The sequence below is a fragment of the Vollenhovia emeryi genome, unplaced genomic scaffold, assembly GCF_000949405.1.
Source record: "Vollenhovia emeryi isolate VEMERY1.0 unplaced genomic scaffold, V.emery_V1.0 DF939207.1, whole genome shotgun sequence".
In the NCBI taxonomy this organism is placed as follows: Eukaryota; Metazoa; Arthropoda; class Insecta; order Hymenoptera; family Formicidae; genus Vollenhovia; species Vollenhovia emeryi.
The window spans coordinates 890,170-906,133 of NW_011967159.1; the positions used below are offsets into that span (position 1 = coordinate 890,170).

General features: G+C 39.8%; 1 protein-coding gene across 1 annotated transcript; it reads left to right on the forward strand.

Moving 5' to 3' along the window:
• Nucleotides 1-192: 192 nt before the first annotated feature.
• LOC105561473 (low-density lipoprotein receptor-related protein 5) lies at nt 193-9,610 on the forward strand. The gene is made up of 10 exons (XM_012011479.1): nt 193-198; nt 437-847; nt 1,325-1,959; nt 2,616-2,783; nt 3,059-3,343; nt 4,236-5,460; nt 5,541-5,988; nt 6,905-7,211; nt 7,430-7,662; nt 8,195-9,610. Exons 1-10 carry the CDS (start codon nt 193-195, stop codon nt 8,566-8,568), a joined length of 4,092 nt encoding a protein of 1,363 aa, XP_011866869.1. The 3' UTR covers nt 8,569-9,610.
• The last annotated feature ends 6,354 nt before the right edge of the window (nt 9,611-15,964 follow it).

A 15,964-nucleotide genomic window follows, 5' to 3' on the forward strand; every position in this document is an offset into this window, starting at 1 on the left:
ACCGTTTAATAGAACAGAAATTATTTTATTTCTTTAGCTAAATATTTCGCACAATAATTTTTCAATAAAATTAGTGTTCTTAACACATAGTTGTCCATAGAAGAGAAAATAACTTTATCATAAAATAACAGACAAAATTTACTTAAGCTTACATAAGATATATTGTGTTAGCAAATTATTTTTCTCCGCGTGATGTCTGTAAGTGGAACAAGTTTTCGACTTGCCCGCAACATCCCTGAGATCTAAGCAGCTGCCCTCTTGTGCCGTTCGGCGAACTAAAGTTGCAGTCGGTAATCCCTCTCTCATGGTAAAAGGGCCCGCGCAGCAGCTAAGACCCACCCTGTATTAATCTTTCATGTAGAGATCGTGATCTCTCACATATTTTATTCTATTCCGTGCGTATTAATGTTTCTCAAATTTAAATGTCATATTCAAGCACCTTTTGATTTCAGGCGATATCGAAGTCTGGGACGCGAAGAGACAGCCGGGCGGTGATAATCCTTGCAGGCGAAACAATGGCAATTGTTCTCACCTGTGCCTTCTGAGCTCGGCAAAGCCCGGTTACAGCTGCGCCTGTCCCACCGGCGTCAAACTGATCGACAAATACACGTGCGCCAAGAGGCCGGAGGAGCTGCTGCTGATCGTCCAGCGAACGGAGATCTGTCGGATATCCCTGGACTCGCCCGATTACACCAACTTTGTGCTGCCGCTCACCGGCATCAAGCACGCGATCGCGATCGACTTCGATCCGGTGGAAGAGTTGCTGTACTGGACCGACGAACAGACATACGCCATCAGACGAGCACCTCTTGACGGATCGAGTCAGCAGGACGTGATCTCCACGGAGGTGTGCAAGTGGCGATTGTCTCTGCCTCGATCTAATTTTTGCATTATTCTCGAAAGCCCTCTTTGTAGGAACGTAGACGTAGATATGCTCCTTTTAGTGCCACGTGTTCTTTATGCGAGGCATTTTCTTTTGTTGGAAATAATCTTTTAAATTACTAATTTAAACACTAAGAAGCTGTCAACATTATTATATTTTTTACTCTCTCGTAATTGACTCTCAAGTACTTAGAAAAATAAAATTCACAATTTAGTGCTTGTATAGTTGGTCCTCCTCCCCCTTTAATTTGCATTTGCATGTGCATTAAACGAACTTAATTTCCTCTCAATTTGGAAGATTATTTCTAACAAAAGAAAATTCTCATCGTTGGTCTTCCTCCCCCCTTTAATTTGAATATCTTTTAAGGTATGAACTTTGCAATCCTTTATTATGTTCTCGTTCTGCGTTTAACTGTAACTTTCCGTCTTTTGATTCTTGCAGGTGGCTAATCCAGATGGAATCGCGATAGACTGGATCGCCCGCAATCTCTATTGGACGGACACCGGGACTGATCGGATCGAAGTGGCGCGGCTAGACGGGAAATATCGGCGCGTGTTGGTGAACGAGGACCTGTTCGAGCCACGAGCGATCGCGGTCGCGCCCGAGCACGGCTGGATGTTCTGGACCGACTGGAACGAGAAGCGGCCGAAGATCGAGCGCAGCAATCTCGACGGCAGCGAGCGCATGTTACTGATCACCAAGGACATCGTCTGGCCGAACGGCATCGCCCTGGACCTAGAGCGCAAGAAGATGTACTGGTGCGACGCGAAGACCGACAAGATCGAGGTGTCCAACATGGATGGGACCGATCGGCGCGAGGTCATCACCGACAATCTGCCGCATCTGTTCGGCCTCAGTCTGCTGGGCGATTATCTGTACTGGACCGATTGGCAGCGCCGCAGCATCGACCGCGCGCACAAGCTCACCGGTGGCAAGCGCGAGGTCATTGTCGACCAGGTGCCCAATGTCATGGGAATCAAGGCTGTACATCTCGGCCAAATGAACGCCAGCAGTTCGCTGTGCGCTCGCAACAACGGCGGATGTAGCCACCTCTGTTTCAACAAGCCCAACAACAGGTGCGCATCGCTAGAATTCCCCGCGTGAGATTCACCGATGTCGTTGTGGATAGATTGGACTGCAGAGCTCGGTATCTTGACTTTTTTTTTCATCAAGGATACAGATACAAGGATAAATTTCCAATGAATTCAGTGAAGAGATACAGATACAAGTGTTACCGAGGGGGGAACCGCTGAGGGCATTGTAGTGTACAGATTTGCGGCATTACTGGGCATTACTAGGCATTCTAGGAATTTCTTGGGCATTGGTTTGGGCATTAGGCCTTGCTGGGGCATTATAAAGATAAAATAATATGAGCTAAGATCAAACCAGATAAAGAAGGTAATAAGATAAAGTAATGCCCACTGGGCATTAGTGGGCATTGGTGTACAAGATTTTGGTCAGCGTTTCTCCCTCGGGTGTTACATTTCTTGAAATCCTGCGATTTAAATATAGATACAAGATGCACTGAATTATTTTTCCAGAGAAAGATACAGATAGTAGCTGTATCCGTAACTGTATCTGTATTGATATTTTTTAAAAAAGATACTAAGCTCTGGATCAGAGAGACTTTTTAAACAGGCAGAAATTGTACAAACAGTATAGCAACGAATGTCTAAATCATGATTTGTACTCGGGGAGGGGGAATTGTAGCGTAACATAAAAAATATTTCAGATACGTCTGCGCCTGCCAGATGGGCTACGAATTGACCAAGGACAAGCGTACTTGCGTCGTACCGGACGCCTTCCTGCTCTTTTCCAGGAAGGAGAATCTTGGCCGGATCAGCATCGAGAACGTTAACAATGATAACATCATACCTGTTACCGGTATCAGAGAAGCCAGGTTAGTACGGCTGTGAATTTAAATTAGAAAATTGAATGCGAAACATATTGGAATGATCATTAAAGTTTTTCGCGAAATTAGGAGCGTAATGTACGTGCAAAAAATGGATCCTTATCTTACTAAAAATTTCACACCTGACTTGAGATTTGTTTCTCAGAAGAGGAACTTCTTGAAGCAGCTATGCTTTGTTTTAGAATTTTAGCTATTTTCTTTTACACTTAATTTAATTTTTGACAGATATACATTGTATACATTATTTCTTTTAATCTTTCTAGCGCTATAGACTTTGACTTGTCTGAGAACCGCATTTATTGGACGGATAATAAGCTAAAAACTATCACGCGTGTCTTCATAAATGGATCGGATATCGAAAAGATAGTCGATCTCGGCTTAGAAGCACCGGACGGTATTGCATTTGATTGGATCGCGCACAATCTCTACTGGAGTGACACCACCTCACATAGAATAGAGATGATAAGAATAGAAGGGGGCAGCAGGAAAATACTCTTGTGGCAAAATCTTGACGAGCCTAAGAATGTTGCTGTGGATCCACAGAGAGGGTAAGTCTTGTGCTACTTCTTGATGGAAATATTTTCAAGGGCTACGAAAATACTATGAAAATTGATGAAAGTTATTGAAAAGTCACTGACTGAATATTTCAAAATAAATTGTAACTCCATGACAATCAATGTCACACTGTGAGATACAAGGAATGTTAAAGTGTACTGTTGAAACGGTAATAAAAAGAATTATGAAATTTATTGAATTTGACTAAAAGTTGCATTACTTTTTAATGAAAATGATTTCTCATTCAATTTTTACTGAAATATTGATGAAGTGACGATGAAACGGGGTCAGTCAAGAGAGATTTTTAAATATGTTTCAGCAAAATTATACAGGATGTCTCATTTTGAACGATCCACGCAAATATCTTCAAAAATATGAAAGATACGGAAAAACGTTTCAAACAAAAGTTGTTTGGTTCGAAGGGGGACATAAGGTGGTGCCATTGACTTGACCTTTGATAGTCATTTGAAGGTCATGTGAAGGTCACCTTCAATTTTCTAAATGAAACCCCCTATTGTTTATTATACTATCTTATTCTACTAATTAATATTTACAACTTTTGTCTGAAACATTTTTTTTATTTGCCTAAAACTTTTTGAGGTATTCAAGAGACGATTTATAACTTTTTCAATGTTTAGCTTATGGTATCTCGATAACTGTTTGTCGGAGGGAAAAGTAGTACAGGACTTTTTTACTTGATTTAGTCTCAGGAATGTGCTGTTACAATGGTGCTCCAATTATTGAAAATCTTTGTGTATCGTAACACATAAAATTTACATACACAAAAATTAAAAATGTTTACCTGAAAATATTTCTTTTTTAATCTAGAGATTAGTTGATGATCAGCACATTAATCTTGTTTAATACCCGTTTGTCCGCTGCTAGTCATCTGTACTGGGCCGAATGGGGCGATACCGGCAGCATCGAGAGGGCACTGCTGGACGGGACACAGCGGCAAATGATTGTCACAAAAATCGGCAAGGCGAATGGTCTGACAATCGACTATGCGGGGCGCAAATTGTACTGGGCTGACATCTCCGCGCCTGCAATCACCTCTTACGATCTGCTGACAAATCGGAAGGATGCCGTCATTTCGCGTAACATAGTCTATCCGTTCAGCGTTACGCAGTATCGGGACTACATTTATTGGGCGGATTGGAACACGGGCGACATCGAGAGGGCGGACAAGATCACCGGGGCGAATCGCACCAAGATCCACACGAATCTAGCGTCGGTGACGGACCTGAAGGTGTTTCACGCGTCGCGGCAGGCCGGTTCAAACCCGTGCGCGATCACAAACGGCAATTGCAGCCACTTCTGCATCGCGCTGCCGGGCCCGAACGACAGTGCGTCCGTCTCGCACAGATGCGCGTGTCCCACGCACTACAGTTTGGCGCGGAACAACCGGACCTGCGTGGCGCCGCGACACTTTATGATTTATAGTCTGCGCACCGCGATCGCGCGTTATCTGCCCGATCAGACAGACGACTGCGCGGAAGTGGTGTTACGCATACAGGGCCTGAAGAACGTCCGCGCGATCGAGTTCGATCCAGTGACGCAGCACGTCTACTGGATCGATGGTCGCTCGACGATCCGCCGCGCTCTGGAGAACCGGACGCAGCAGCAGCAGCACAGCAGCTCGATTGTGATCACCATCGGAAACGGACATGCGTTCGACCTCGCGCTGGACCCACTGGGTAGGCTGCTCTTCTGGACGTGCTCGACGAACGACGCACTCAACGTTACGCGACTGGACAATGGCTCGGCTCTCGGCGTCGTGGTGAAGGGCGACGGCGAGAAGCCGCGTCACATCGCCATCCACTCACAGCAGCGATTGCTTTTCTGGACGGACATTGGCAAGAGACGGGTGGTGCGCAGCAAGATGGATGGCAAGGAGCGCCATACAATCGCGGGCGATTTGCAGGAGCCGCCTACCGGCTTGACAGTGGACACCACAACGTACATCGTGTACTGGTCGTACGGCAGGCACATCGAATGCTCCAACTTCGAGGGCGGTAATCGCAAACTTCTCACTTCCACCACACAGGGCTCGGCACTGCACTTGACTGTCCTCTTCGACTACATCTACTGGTACGATCGGGATGCGCAGGTAAGTCACAGTTGTATAGTAAAATTTAAGATCGGGATAGCGCAGGAATATGTATGCTTATCTCGTGTGAACCCCGACAGATGATCGAGCGGATCAACAAGACGTTCGACGGGACTAACAGGCGACCCAGGAACTTGACGACGAGCCGCGCGTTCACGGATCTCATCGCGGTCAACATGCCCGAGGACTCGCTCATGGAGACGCACGTGTGCAGCCCGTTCAACGACTACGGCGGCTGCTCGCACTTCTGCGTCGGGACTAATACCGTTGCCGACGAGGCCGCCACGTCGCCCCGTTGCTCGTGCCCCAAGTCGTTGGTTCTGTCCGACGACGGCCGAACCTGTCGCGCGGCGCCTGTCTGCGGGAACGATCACTTCACGTGCGCCGCGCCGAACGCGGCCGTGAGCAAGGATTGTATACCGGCCACGTGGAAGTGCGACGGGCAAACCGACTGTTCGGACGGCAGCGACGAGCTGGGATGTCCCACGTGCTCCCGCGATCAATTCAAATGTCAGAATCACTGTATCGGTGAGTGCGACTCATTTCTCTTCAACAATTACAAATGTAAATTAATACAGTCATGACAAGCTCGTAACATAAATAACAACTGGGGAACAAAAGGCCAACACAAACGAGCATTAAGGTGGCGATAAGAACAGTGTATTTATAAAATAATTAAAATGCGAATGTTTCGGGTATCACAGAGTCCTCGTCAGCGCAAGAAAATTAACAGTATTACAATTTAAGCCGACTACAAATTAAAAGTTAACAATGGTGTACAATCAATGTATAGTTCGAAAACATGATGTACACAAACATGATTGCATTTGTCATAAGTTTCGCCGTCGAGCTTGAAAACCAGCGTCAATATTCAGACCTCTTATAAAGTTCGCGAATACGCTCGATTACCCCAAATTGCCTGTATAAAGACAAATGATTTATGTTATAAGAATAAGTTAATGACCAACTGACGAACTAATACAAGAGATTAGTTGAACTCGAGGACAATTTTATTCCTAAATCACATTGCGTGTTTCGACCTAACTTGGTCATCCTCGGCAACACACTTGGAACCGTTAGTTTAAATTTTACATAAGAAGCAGTTTACTATTTTCATTCTCTGGCGTTTACAATACTCGTGGCTTGTGAAGCATATAAAAAGCAGTAGAAAAAACTAACAGTCAGTCAGCGAATAATTAAATGTTTTTTTAAATGTAAACTGCTTCCTACGTAAAATTGGACCAGTTGTTCCAAGTTTGTTACCGAGGACGAAACCAAGTTAGGTCGAAACGTTGTATGCATTTATGATTAAAATTGCTTTTGAGTTCAACTAACATCTTGTACTGGCCGTTAGCTCATTCTTACAGCCTTGCTCGTAACACTTCCTTTTTAATTTGAATATGTCATAATTATATATTGTTACTCTGCGTTTGTTCCTGCGCAGAATTGTCCTGGGTATGTGACGGAACTCAACAGTGTCCGGACGGTTCGGATGAGGCGCAATGCTGTCAGAGCGGGCAATTTCAGTGTGTCGGAAATGGCGTCTGCATTTCCGGGGCGTTAAAGTGTAACGAATGGGACGACTGCGCCGACGGCAGTGACGAGCTACCGCCAGCCTGCCCGCACAATCCGCATCGGCAGAACGCCGGCCCTGAGATCAACGAATCCAAGATGACCTACATCATCATCTTTCTAGTGATATTGCCCGTGTTCATCGCGATTGTTTTAAGCTACTACTGCTGCCGCAGAAGGTATTTATTAAATAACTGAGAAATTTACATATAACTTTGAGATAATTTTGATTCAAAACGCTAATTATTTTATAATGCTAGCTGGATAAAAAGTCTTTCAGTTGCTTTTTTTTACTTTAATAATTTCAAACGGAATTTTTAATATAGAAGGTAACATAGGAAAATGAATCTTTCGTATAAAGCGGAAGCAAATATTCATTGTTATGTTATGTTATTAGGTTTACTGGAAACGAGGGTTTGCCCGATATACTGCACGATTCAGCGGGAGATCCATTATCACCAAAATCTAGTTCAAACAATCGAATGGTGATGCCGATGTTTGTTTCGCAAAAGAACAACAGGAAGGACGGAGGAGGAAGTGGAGGTCTTAAGGCTGGGATGGCAGGCGTGAGGATGTCCATGTTGAACGGAAGTAGTCTTGGCTCGAGTTATGATCGCAGTCATATTACAGGTAGTGTATCTTGAAATTAAAGCTGTCTAACTGGGATAGATCGCAAATTCATGTACATCTTTAAATCAACTTTGTAGGAAACATAAACTCATATAGACAAAGTAACTTTTTTCGGAGAAATAATATTTTTCAAATAAGAAACGGGAATGTCAAATTTTAGGTCCGAGCAAGATGTAGGTGGCCCAATAATTTTTATTTAATACGTGAATTCATATACCGTTTTCCACCTATCCTGCGCGCCGTTACTTTCGAACATACATATAACAGTTTCGTTTAGATGGAATCATTATCGTCAGCAAATTCACGTATTTAAAGTCGATAAACGATTTATAATTAGGTATTAAAATGCTATACTTCGCATTTAATACAATACCTCCCCCCCCCTCTCCGTACTGTAACTAATATTTTTATGATACTTTTATAACGGAAGATTCTTTTATGTTTAAGAAATGTTGTCGAAAACGGCTGAATTTATCGTCGATATTATTGCCTGATATTACTATTACTTATACAATTCTTACGTTCTACCTAGGTGCATCAAGTTCTACTAGGGGTAGTTCCGCGGGTGGATATCCTCAGGAAACTCTGAATCCTCCTCCAAGTCCAGCGACAATCGTTAGCTCGACGCGTTGCTCGAGCAGCAACGCGTCGCGTTATAAGCCATATCGACACTACAGGAGTATCAATCAACCGCCACCGCCAACTCCGTGTAGCACCGATGTCTGCGATGAGTCGGACAGTAATTATCCAGCGCGCTATCGTTACGAGAGCGAACCGTTTCCACCGCCGCCAACTCCGCGGTCTGTCTATCACAGTGACGCGGCGATCAGCTGCCCACCGTCCCCGAGTTCCAGATCGTCCACATATTTTAGTCCCCTACCGCCACCACCGTCGCCGGTGCCTTGAGGAAAGGCCTGAAGTAGAGACAGATAATGCTCTGGTGCTTCTACTCTTGCATTTATCTTATTTCAGTATTCTTTTTTGTTATCGATAGTTAAATCTTATTGGTTACGGTCAATTAAATCGACCATTGCGCATAGCAGTTTCAACGGAAACTTAAACAGGCAAATAGTAATTGAGGAATCGACAGTAGGTTCTTACGAAACGATATAAGGAAAAATATGGCAAAAATATATTAGCTTTTACAGCAATAATCTCTGTCATATAGCAAATTCAAGTGGATATGCCATGTGCATACTGGTTCATATTAAAGATATTTGTACACTAGTTTATGTATAAAGGCGTTTGTATAATAAGTGGATGAATTTGGATGCCCGACATGGGTTATCATATTGTTCAATAGAATGCATTAGAGCACTTTAGTCATAAAGCACTTATTTATGTTTTACATCTGCATATATATTTTTACATCTAAATAGATGAATGCATGTATATACACATTACATACAATTTACTTTAATTTGTACCAGTGTATTAATCGAATTCGCTCTTTAATTACTCGTTAGCATAATAACGAACAGTTTTATTAGAAATACTGTAAGACCAGCGTGTAATCTCATTCAAAGGATTAAGGTAAATTATACAGGTAGAACGTACCAGAGCGAAATTCTATCAAAGCAAGTATTTCTCATGTAACCTCACGTTTTGGACTTTGCACTTTTCAATCTTTGACGTGATAAAATTCTATTTTGTGAGAGTCATATGATCATTAGAATTTACAACAATTTATCATAACTCCCATTAATCGATTAACGGTTACTTTTGGAATAAAACTTCTGTTACGGAAAGAAAATAATTTTATTGATATAATTCTTCTTTCAATTTTTAATTTCGGAACGTAATAGAGTTTTCCAAAGAAATAATTTTATATTTCGATAACATTACGATAATGACCCATTAATCTAAGATTGAAAATAGTCGTAGTTTAATTTTAATTTTCATTGTAATTATGATTATTTTAGTTTATGTATATAATATACATATAATTATATATTATTTCATGATGAGATCATATATAATTATATTATGCAATTAAATAATATAATTACATTACGTTTTATGTAATTATTGTAATGTGTTAAGCTCAAGAGCAACAAGTGGCAAGATTTTTAGACTGATAGAGACATATTATTGGTACTTGCGTAAGATTTACTTGTATGTATATTAATAATTCGTTGAACTCTGTATACCGGAACATGACCCATCACACGAAGAACGAGTGAGCCGGAAAAGAGACGGAAGAAGTGCGTTAGAGGATAGTTTTTATTCTTTAAATAGGTGCATTGAGAGCTCTTAATCCCCGTCCAAAGTTTAGCGAGTGCTTATTATAACAATAATGACATTGGCCATATTTTTATTCATAAGACATAACTAAACTTTCTCACTGGATAATACTGGGAGAAAAACAACATGCAATCATGTCTCTTGTGGCGCGTTCCGTAACAGATTTTAGCGCAATAACTTACCATTTGTGCCTGCTATACATTTTCGTAGTTTGTAATGTACAGAGAAGGGATTATACCACAGCAACCTTTGTAAATATTTAGTATAAGCGTAGTTTCTATGAAATTACGCTTGTACTACATTATGCTTGCAAAACAATGTACATGACTATAACTTAAAGATAAGCATTAAAAGGATAAGTGTCTCGGCGGTGTTAGGCCTTTTTTTAACTATAAGTACTTTATAGATGTGCATTTATCTGTAATTGTGATATCAAAGAATATCATATTATTAACATCATCGTTAACAGCATGCAATATGTTATTCATAATTTAATCGAATAATCGATATGGCAGTTTACCAAAGGCTGCGTCTCACATATATTTTATTGCTAAATTTATGATACTTCCCGTTTCTTTAAGAAAGGTGACGGTTTTATATATATCGTATTTGTAAATTTACGACAGTGTTAGGTGCGATAGAGAAGAAGAGAACGGTATTTGCCTTCCTGCCATAAGATATTTTTACTGTGTTTCCTGTTTATATTTTATTCATTCGTTCAATGGTTATCGTTATCTTGCGAAATATATTCGAGAGTTTGACATATCATATCCGTCTTTGTGGACACGTATATTTACGCACACTCGTACACAGACTAGCGACTTAGCGATACAAAAATTATGCGTTAATCGAAATCATTTTAGCAATAATTCATGTATTTTACACGTGTAACGTTTACTTTGTAACCGCACGCAATACGCTGTATATACATACCACATTAATTAATACAGAAACGGCATATCGTTAACGCGCATGTCCGTTTCTGTAAAAGCGGATACATGGTGAGCAAACGAGCAACGAACGCGAAATCAGATTGTGGAACTTTCTTACGCCTCGTAAGCAAACATTTTGTGTGCATCTTCCTGCTTCTCTTTTTACGGTTTTTCTTTTTACTTTCCTTAATATCGTCTGGTTCTTTTCAATAAATATTAACTATAATGATTACATCAATATTATAATTTTCAACTCAATAATATAAATGTGATATAACACACGTTGTACATAACAATTACATTATTGAGTAGAAAATTATAATATTGATGTTATGTAATTATTAGTATTTACTGGGTTTTTACTGCTCTCCCGTCGTAAGTTCTTTCTTGAGGAAAAACGGGAAAAGATTGTTAGCAAGAAAATACGAATGCAAGAAAGTTCCATTGTTGATACAAAGTATGCGATCGTTTTCAGCCTTCTTTTGATTAGAAACCTCCCTCCTTTCCTCGCGTTCTCCTTATATTCTTGTCATTCATGGAGATGAAAATACCGATCTTCCGAGCTTCAACTTCCAAATCTCGCGTTCGCCATTCGCTCGTCTTGCGGTTTTAGCGTAATCGCCGTATTTCGGGAAACTGTGCCATAAATTATACGATAGTTCTGTACGATATGCGCGACATCACAGCTTGTACAAAATATACGCAAGGATCGCAAGGATCTCTACCTCGCATTGCGATTTCAAAACGGCCTTTTGAAAGAAAAGAAGAAAAAAGAACATGCTAACGAATAATAATATTATTGTCATCTTACACGCGCGAAAGACTGAAATAATATTACTGCCTATATTATTTTTACATCCTCGCAGTCGACGCGCGCGTGCGTCCTCTTGCGTAGTCTATTATGTAACATATTTATACAGTGAATAAACTTTGTTTGTTAACGTAGGTCTCGTCGAAGGATTTTTCTCTCCACAGCTTTGATGCGACCGACTGGTATACTCGGAGCAAACTATTAATAACGGGCGCATCAACTATATCTAGTACCGTTGCTGTGAAACGGTTGAGATGAAATTTTAGGAAAAAATTAGGGCGAACGAATATACAAAAACAAGGTCTATTTCCATTTGTTGAAAGAAGAGCCGCGATACTTGCTCAATGAACTCTCCCTCTCATCCTGAACCGCCAATTCCTCGTCTAGCAGTAACTCGAAATTGCCCAAAGCTTCCGGAGAAGGTGATTTATTCCATTTCACGCTGATTGGACCAATCACAAATTAATTTCATAAATTTACTTGAGATTTTTTTTACACAATCCCTGATAGAAATACTTTACTGAAAGTATGCAATCGATGAAAAACGAAATGAAAGTTATTGAATGTTTCTCGAAAGAAATCGTAATTTTCCGTTGAACCAATACGTTGAACGCCAATACGATATATGTATATTAAGAAAATTTTTCACACCATCCCCAACGGTGACTGCTCACATTGCCTAAATGTTATCTACCATCACATTCGTCAATTTAAATTGTTTTATATAGGAGCCTTATTTATGTTATCTATTTATGTTTCATTCGAATTCAATAGGTCATAATATGCGCCCTCCTACCGGGTGACCCGATCGTTCTTTATCATTGATGTCACAATCACCTTTTTCGAATTGTTCAAACCACTGTCTACTTCTCTCTGATGGAGTCGATCGAGTCATCATAAGTTTCCGCAAGTAATCGATGAGATTCAGCTGCACTTTTTTCAAAATAATGAAGAAACAACTTGTTGCGATCCATTTCTATTTCGATTAAAAATTTATAATTTTGTACACAAAGAATGACGTCTGTTTACTGAATTTCGTTGAAATATAATATGTCGGACCTTCAAAATGTCTCATGTCATAGCTGTTTATGCTCTTGACTTTGTGAACCTCCTAATACATATTTACCCACATAGCACAAATGACTGTTTGCCGGCTGATAGTCGACATTTTTTAGTCACCTTGAAGTCAACTGTTTAAGTCGACATTTAGTCTACTATCTATAGAATGGTTTATTGTCGACTTTAACTATATGTATATTGTAAATATTATACAATTAAAATATAAAAACTTTAATCAATCAGGTTTTCAAGTCACTATTAAACATTTAGTAGTTAATATAAATAACGTAAAATTGATTAAAAGTTGACTTCTAATTGCCATAAAGTAGACTTCTGGTCGCCATAAAGTAGACTTCTAATCATCATAAAGTCGACTTTTAATTGCCATAAAGTCGACTTCTAAGTCGACTTTTGGCTGACTGACAGCCGACTATAGTCGAGTCATTTGTCGACTATTAGTTGCATGACTATAAAGCCCGCTGCAGACGATGCTATTTTTCCTGCTGGATTGCTTGCAATTTAGTAAATTACTAGGAATCCTGAATGCTGAGTGGTGCAATGATAGTAATTTACTAAATTGCAAGCAATCCAGCAGGAAAAATAGCATCGTCTGCAGCGGGCTTTAGTTGACATTCAGCTTGACTTTGAAGTCGACTTTAGACTTCTGTTGCCGACTGACAGTCAACTAATAGTCGACTTAATTGGTGCTGTTTGGGTAATAAATTCATGAATATTATACATGTTAAAATAGGATTGAACTATTGACAAGGAATTAATAGGAAAAAGTTCACAGGTCACAGACAAAGTAGCGAGGCATGCTATACATACATACTGCATACTGTACATCAGTAATTTTTAATAATTCAATTACTGAACTTTATTCAGTATATTTTTCGTTTTCTGTTATATTTCTGTAAGGGTAAAGTTATATAGGAAGTATAAAAGTTTAGATTGTACTGTTCTAAAACAACTGCCCAGTGAGAAATGATTCGTCGATCGACGTCGAAACGACGTTGAATCGACATCGACACCGTCGAATTGACGTCAATTCGACATCATTTCGACGTCGATCAACGAATCATTTCTCGCTGGGTGTCTTAACGAAAAATTTTTTATTATAAAACAGGACGTCTCTAAATATTTGGGACTCTTTGCGTGCAGATAGAGCTGACTGAACTGAGTCAAAAAGTCTTATACTATTTTGTAATTTTCGCAATAGTTAACGAATTATTAAGAATTACTGTCTTATCTCGGTCTACCGCTCAATTTAAGCGCGTGGCAAGGTGCAACCATTCCCAACGTTGCTATAAGTGTGTGAGGAGTTTAGTACACGTAGCTGTTGACATTTTTAAGAATATCTGCACACTAAATATCTAGAGACGCCTTGTATATATTTTGAAATTAAATAATTTTTGAAAACTAGTACGTATCCTAGCGAGAGGGAGGTCCAGGTTCAAACCCTGACCGAGGTAATATTTTTTCGCAATAAACTTAGAATAAAATATTTAGACACTGCCACCCTGTCACGGCTCTGAGTCCTTTATTTCTTGAAATTTGTATTTAACACATATGAGCCATACTAATTTATTAGTACATATCCCCACGTAGAAATTGCCGAGATTATTTCACTGGCCCAACATTGGCCCAGTATTGGCGGCCAAGAGTCGGCAAACAATCTTGTCCCGGTACTGATTAAAAGCCGGGCCGTATAACGGGCCAATATAAAATACAGACATGGGCCAATACCTGCTGCAAAACAGGCCAAGCTCTGGCTGTTACATAGAGCCAGTACTGGGCTGCAAATATTGCCGATAGTATTAACCATTAAATTAAAAACCTATTAAACTTTTTTTCTGATATAAATTCATTGAATATCAATATAGAGTATATATATATATCAATATAGAGTATATTTAATTAATATCCCAGACAACATGCATGTTGTGACAGCCACGCATAACCAGAACTGCACATTACTGACAGCTTAGAGTATCGATTACTTTCAAGGAGGTGCGAAATTAGCAATACAAAAGATTCATAAATTAATCCGCTAGGAGGAGATAATTTTTAAAAGTAACTCGCATTTAAAAATCGTTGAAGAATAGGATATAAGGAGGTCTACCAACGGCAGAATTTTAGGAAAATAATCTTTAGCATACTAGGAGTCCTAAAAGTAGTAATCACGACTTCTAAGAGAAGCTTTTAGTTTTCATTCCTATAGAAGAGGAAATAACTCTCGACGTCCGCTTGACCGCGGCCTAAGTACAAAAACCAGAAATTGCGTAATATCGAGATACGATCTTGCGAAAGAGATCAGTCGATATGCTTATTGTATACTCAATACTGGACCAGTTGTATACCCAATACTGGTCCAATTGTATAGCCAATACTGGACCAGTTGTATATCCAATGTTGGTCCGATTGTACACCCAATACTGGTACAGTTAAATAACCAATATCGGCCCATCAGTTATTGCCAGAGTCGGATCAGTACTGGCAATTAAGCACGGCATGGCGTTACACTCCTGTGTTAAATCTGTACTGGCACAATACTGGCGGCCAGTACCGCCACAACGGCAAACTGTACGGTCCCAATATTGGGCCGATTTAATATTTCTACGTGGGTCAATTCATATTGAATTTGAAAGCTTTCATAAAAAAACCCTGTTAATCAATTTTGATTTATGGTAAAACCCAGCAAACACAAAGTAACAGCTATAAAATTTCCTACTCAACAATGTAACTGTATAACAGTTATATTGTTGAGTAGGAAATTTTAACTTACAGTTATGTAACTGTTACTTTGTGTTTGCTGGAAAGATACAAATTAGAAAAAAATATATTTGGTGCGCGCGCGCGCGTGTGTGTGTGTGTGTGTGTGAATGATAGATAATAGAATTATCTTGGAGTGAGTTTCTTCTCAAGCTTGACGTTGATTATTGGCAACACAAAATAAATTTGAAGAGAATATTAGATAAAAATTTATTTTGAAAAATTAAATTGCTAAATCTTATAATTAGAAGCAAATTACTCAAGAATGCTTACATTTTGTAATCAAATTAGCATAATACGACACACTGTTCCGTTACTTAGGAAAATTAATTAAGGATAGGCCACAAGGCAGCATTCGGGGAAATATAATGATGTACATACATCCTCTAATCACGGCATTGAATAAATAAATTTGAATTACACACTTAAAAAACAACAGAAGCTGAACAATACAGTATAACGAGATAACAATAGTCTATAAATT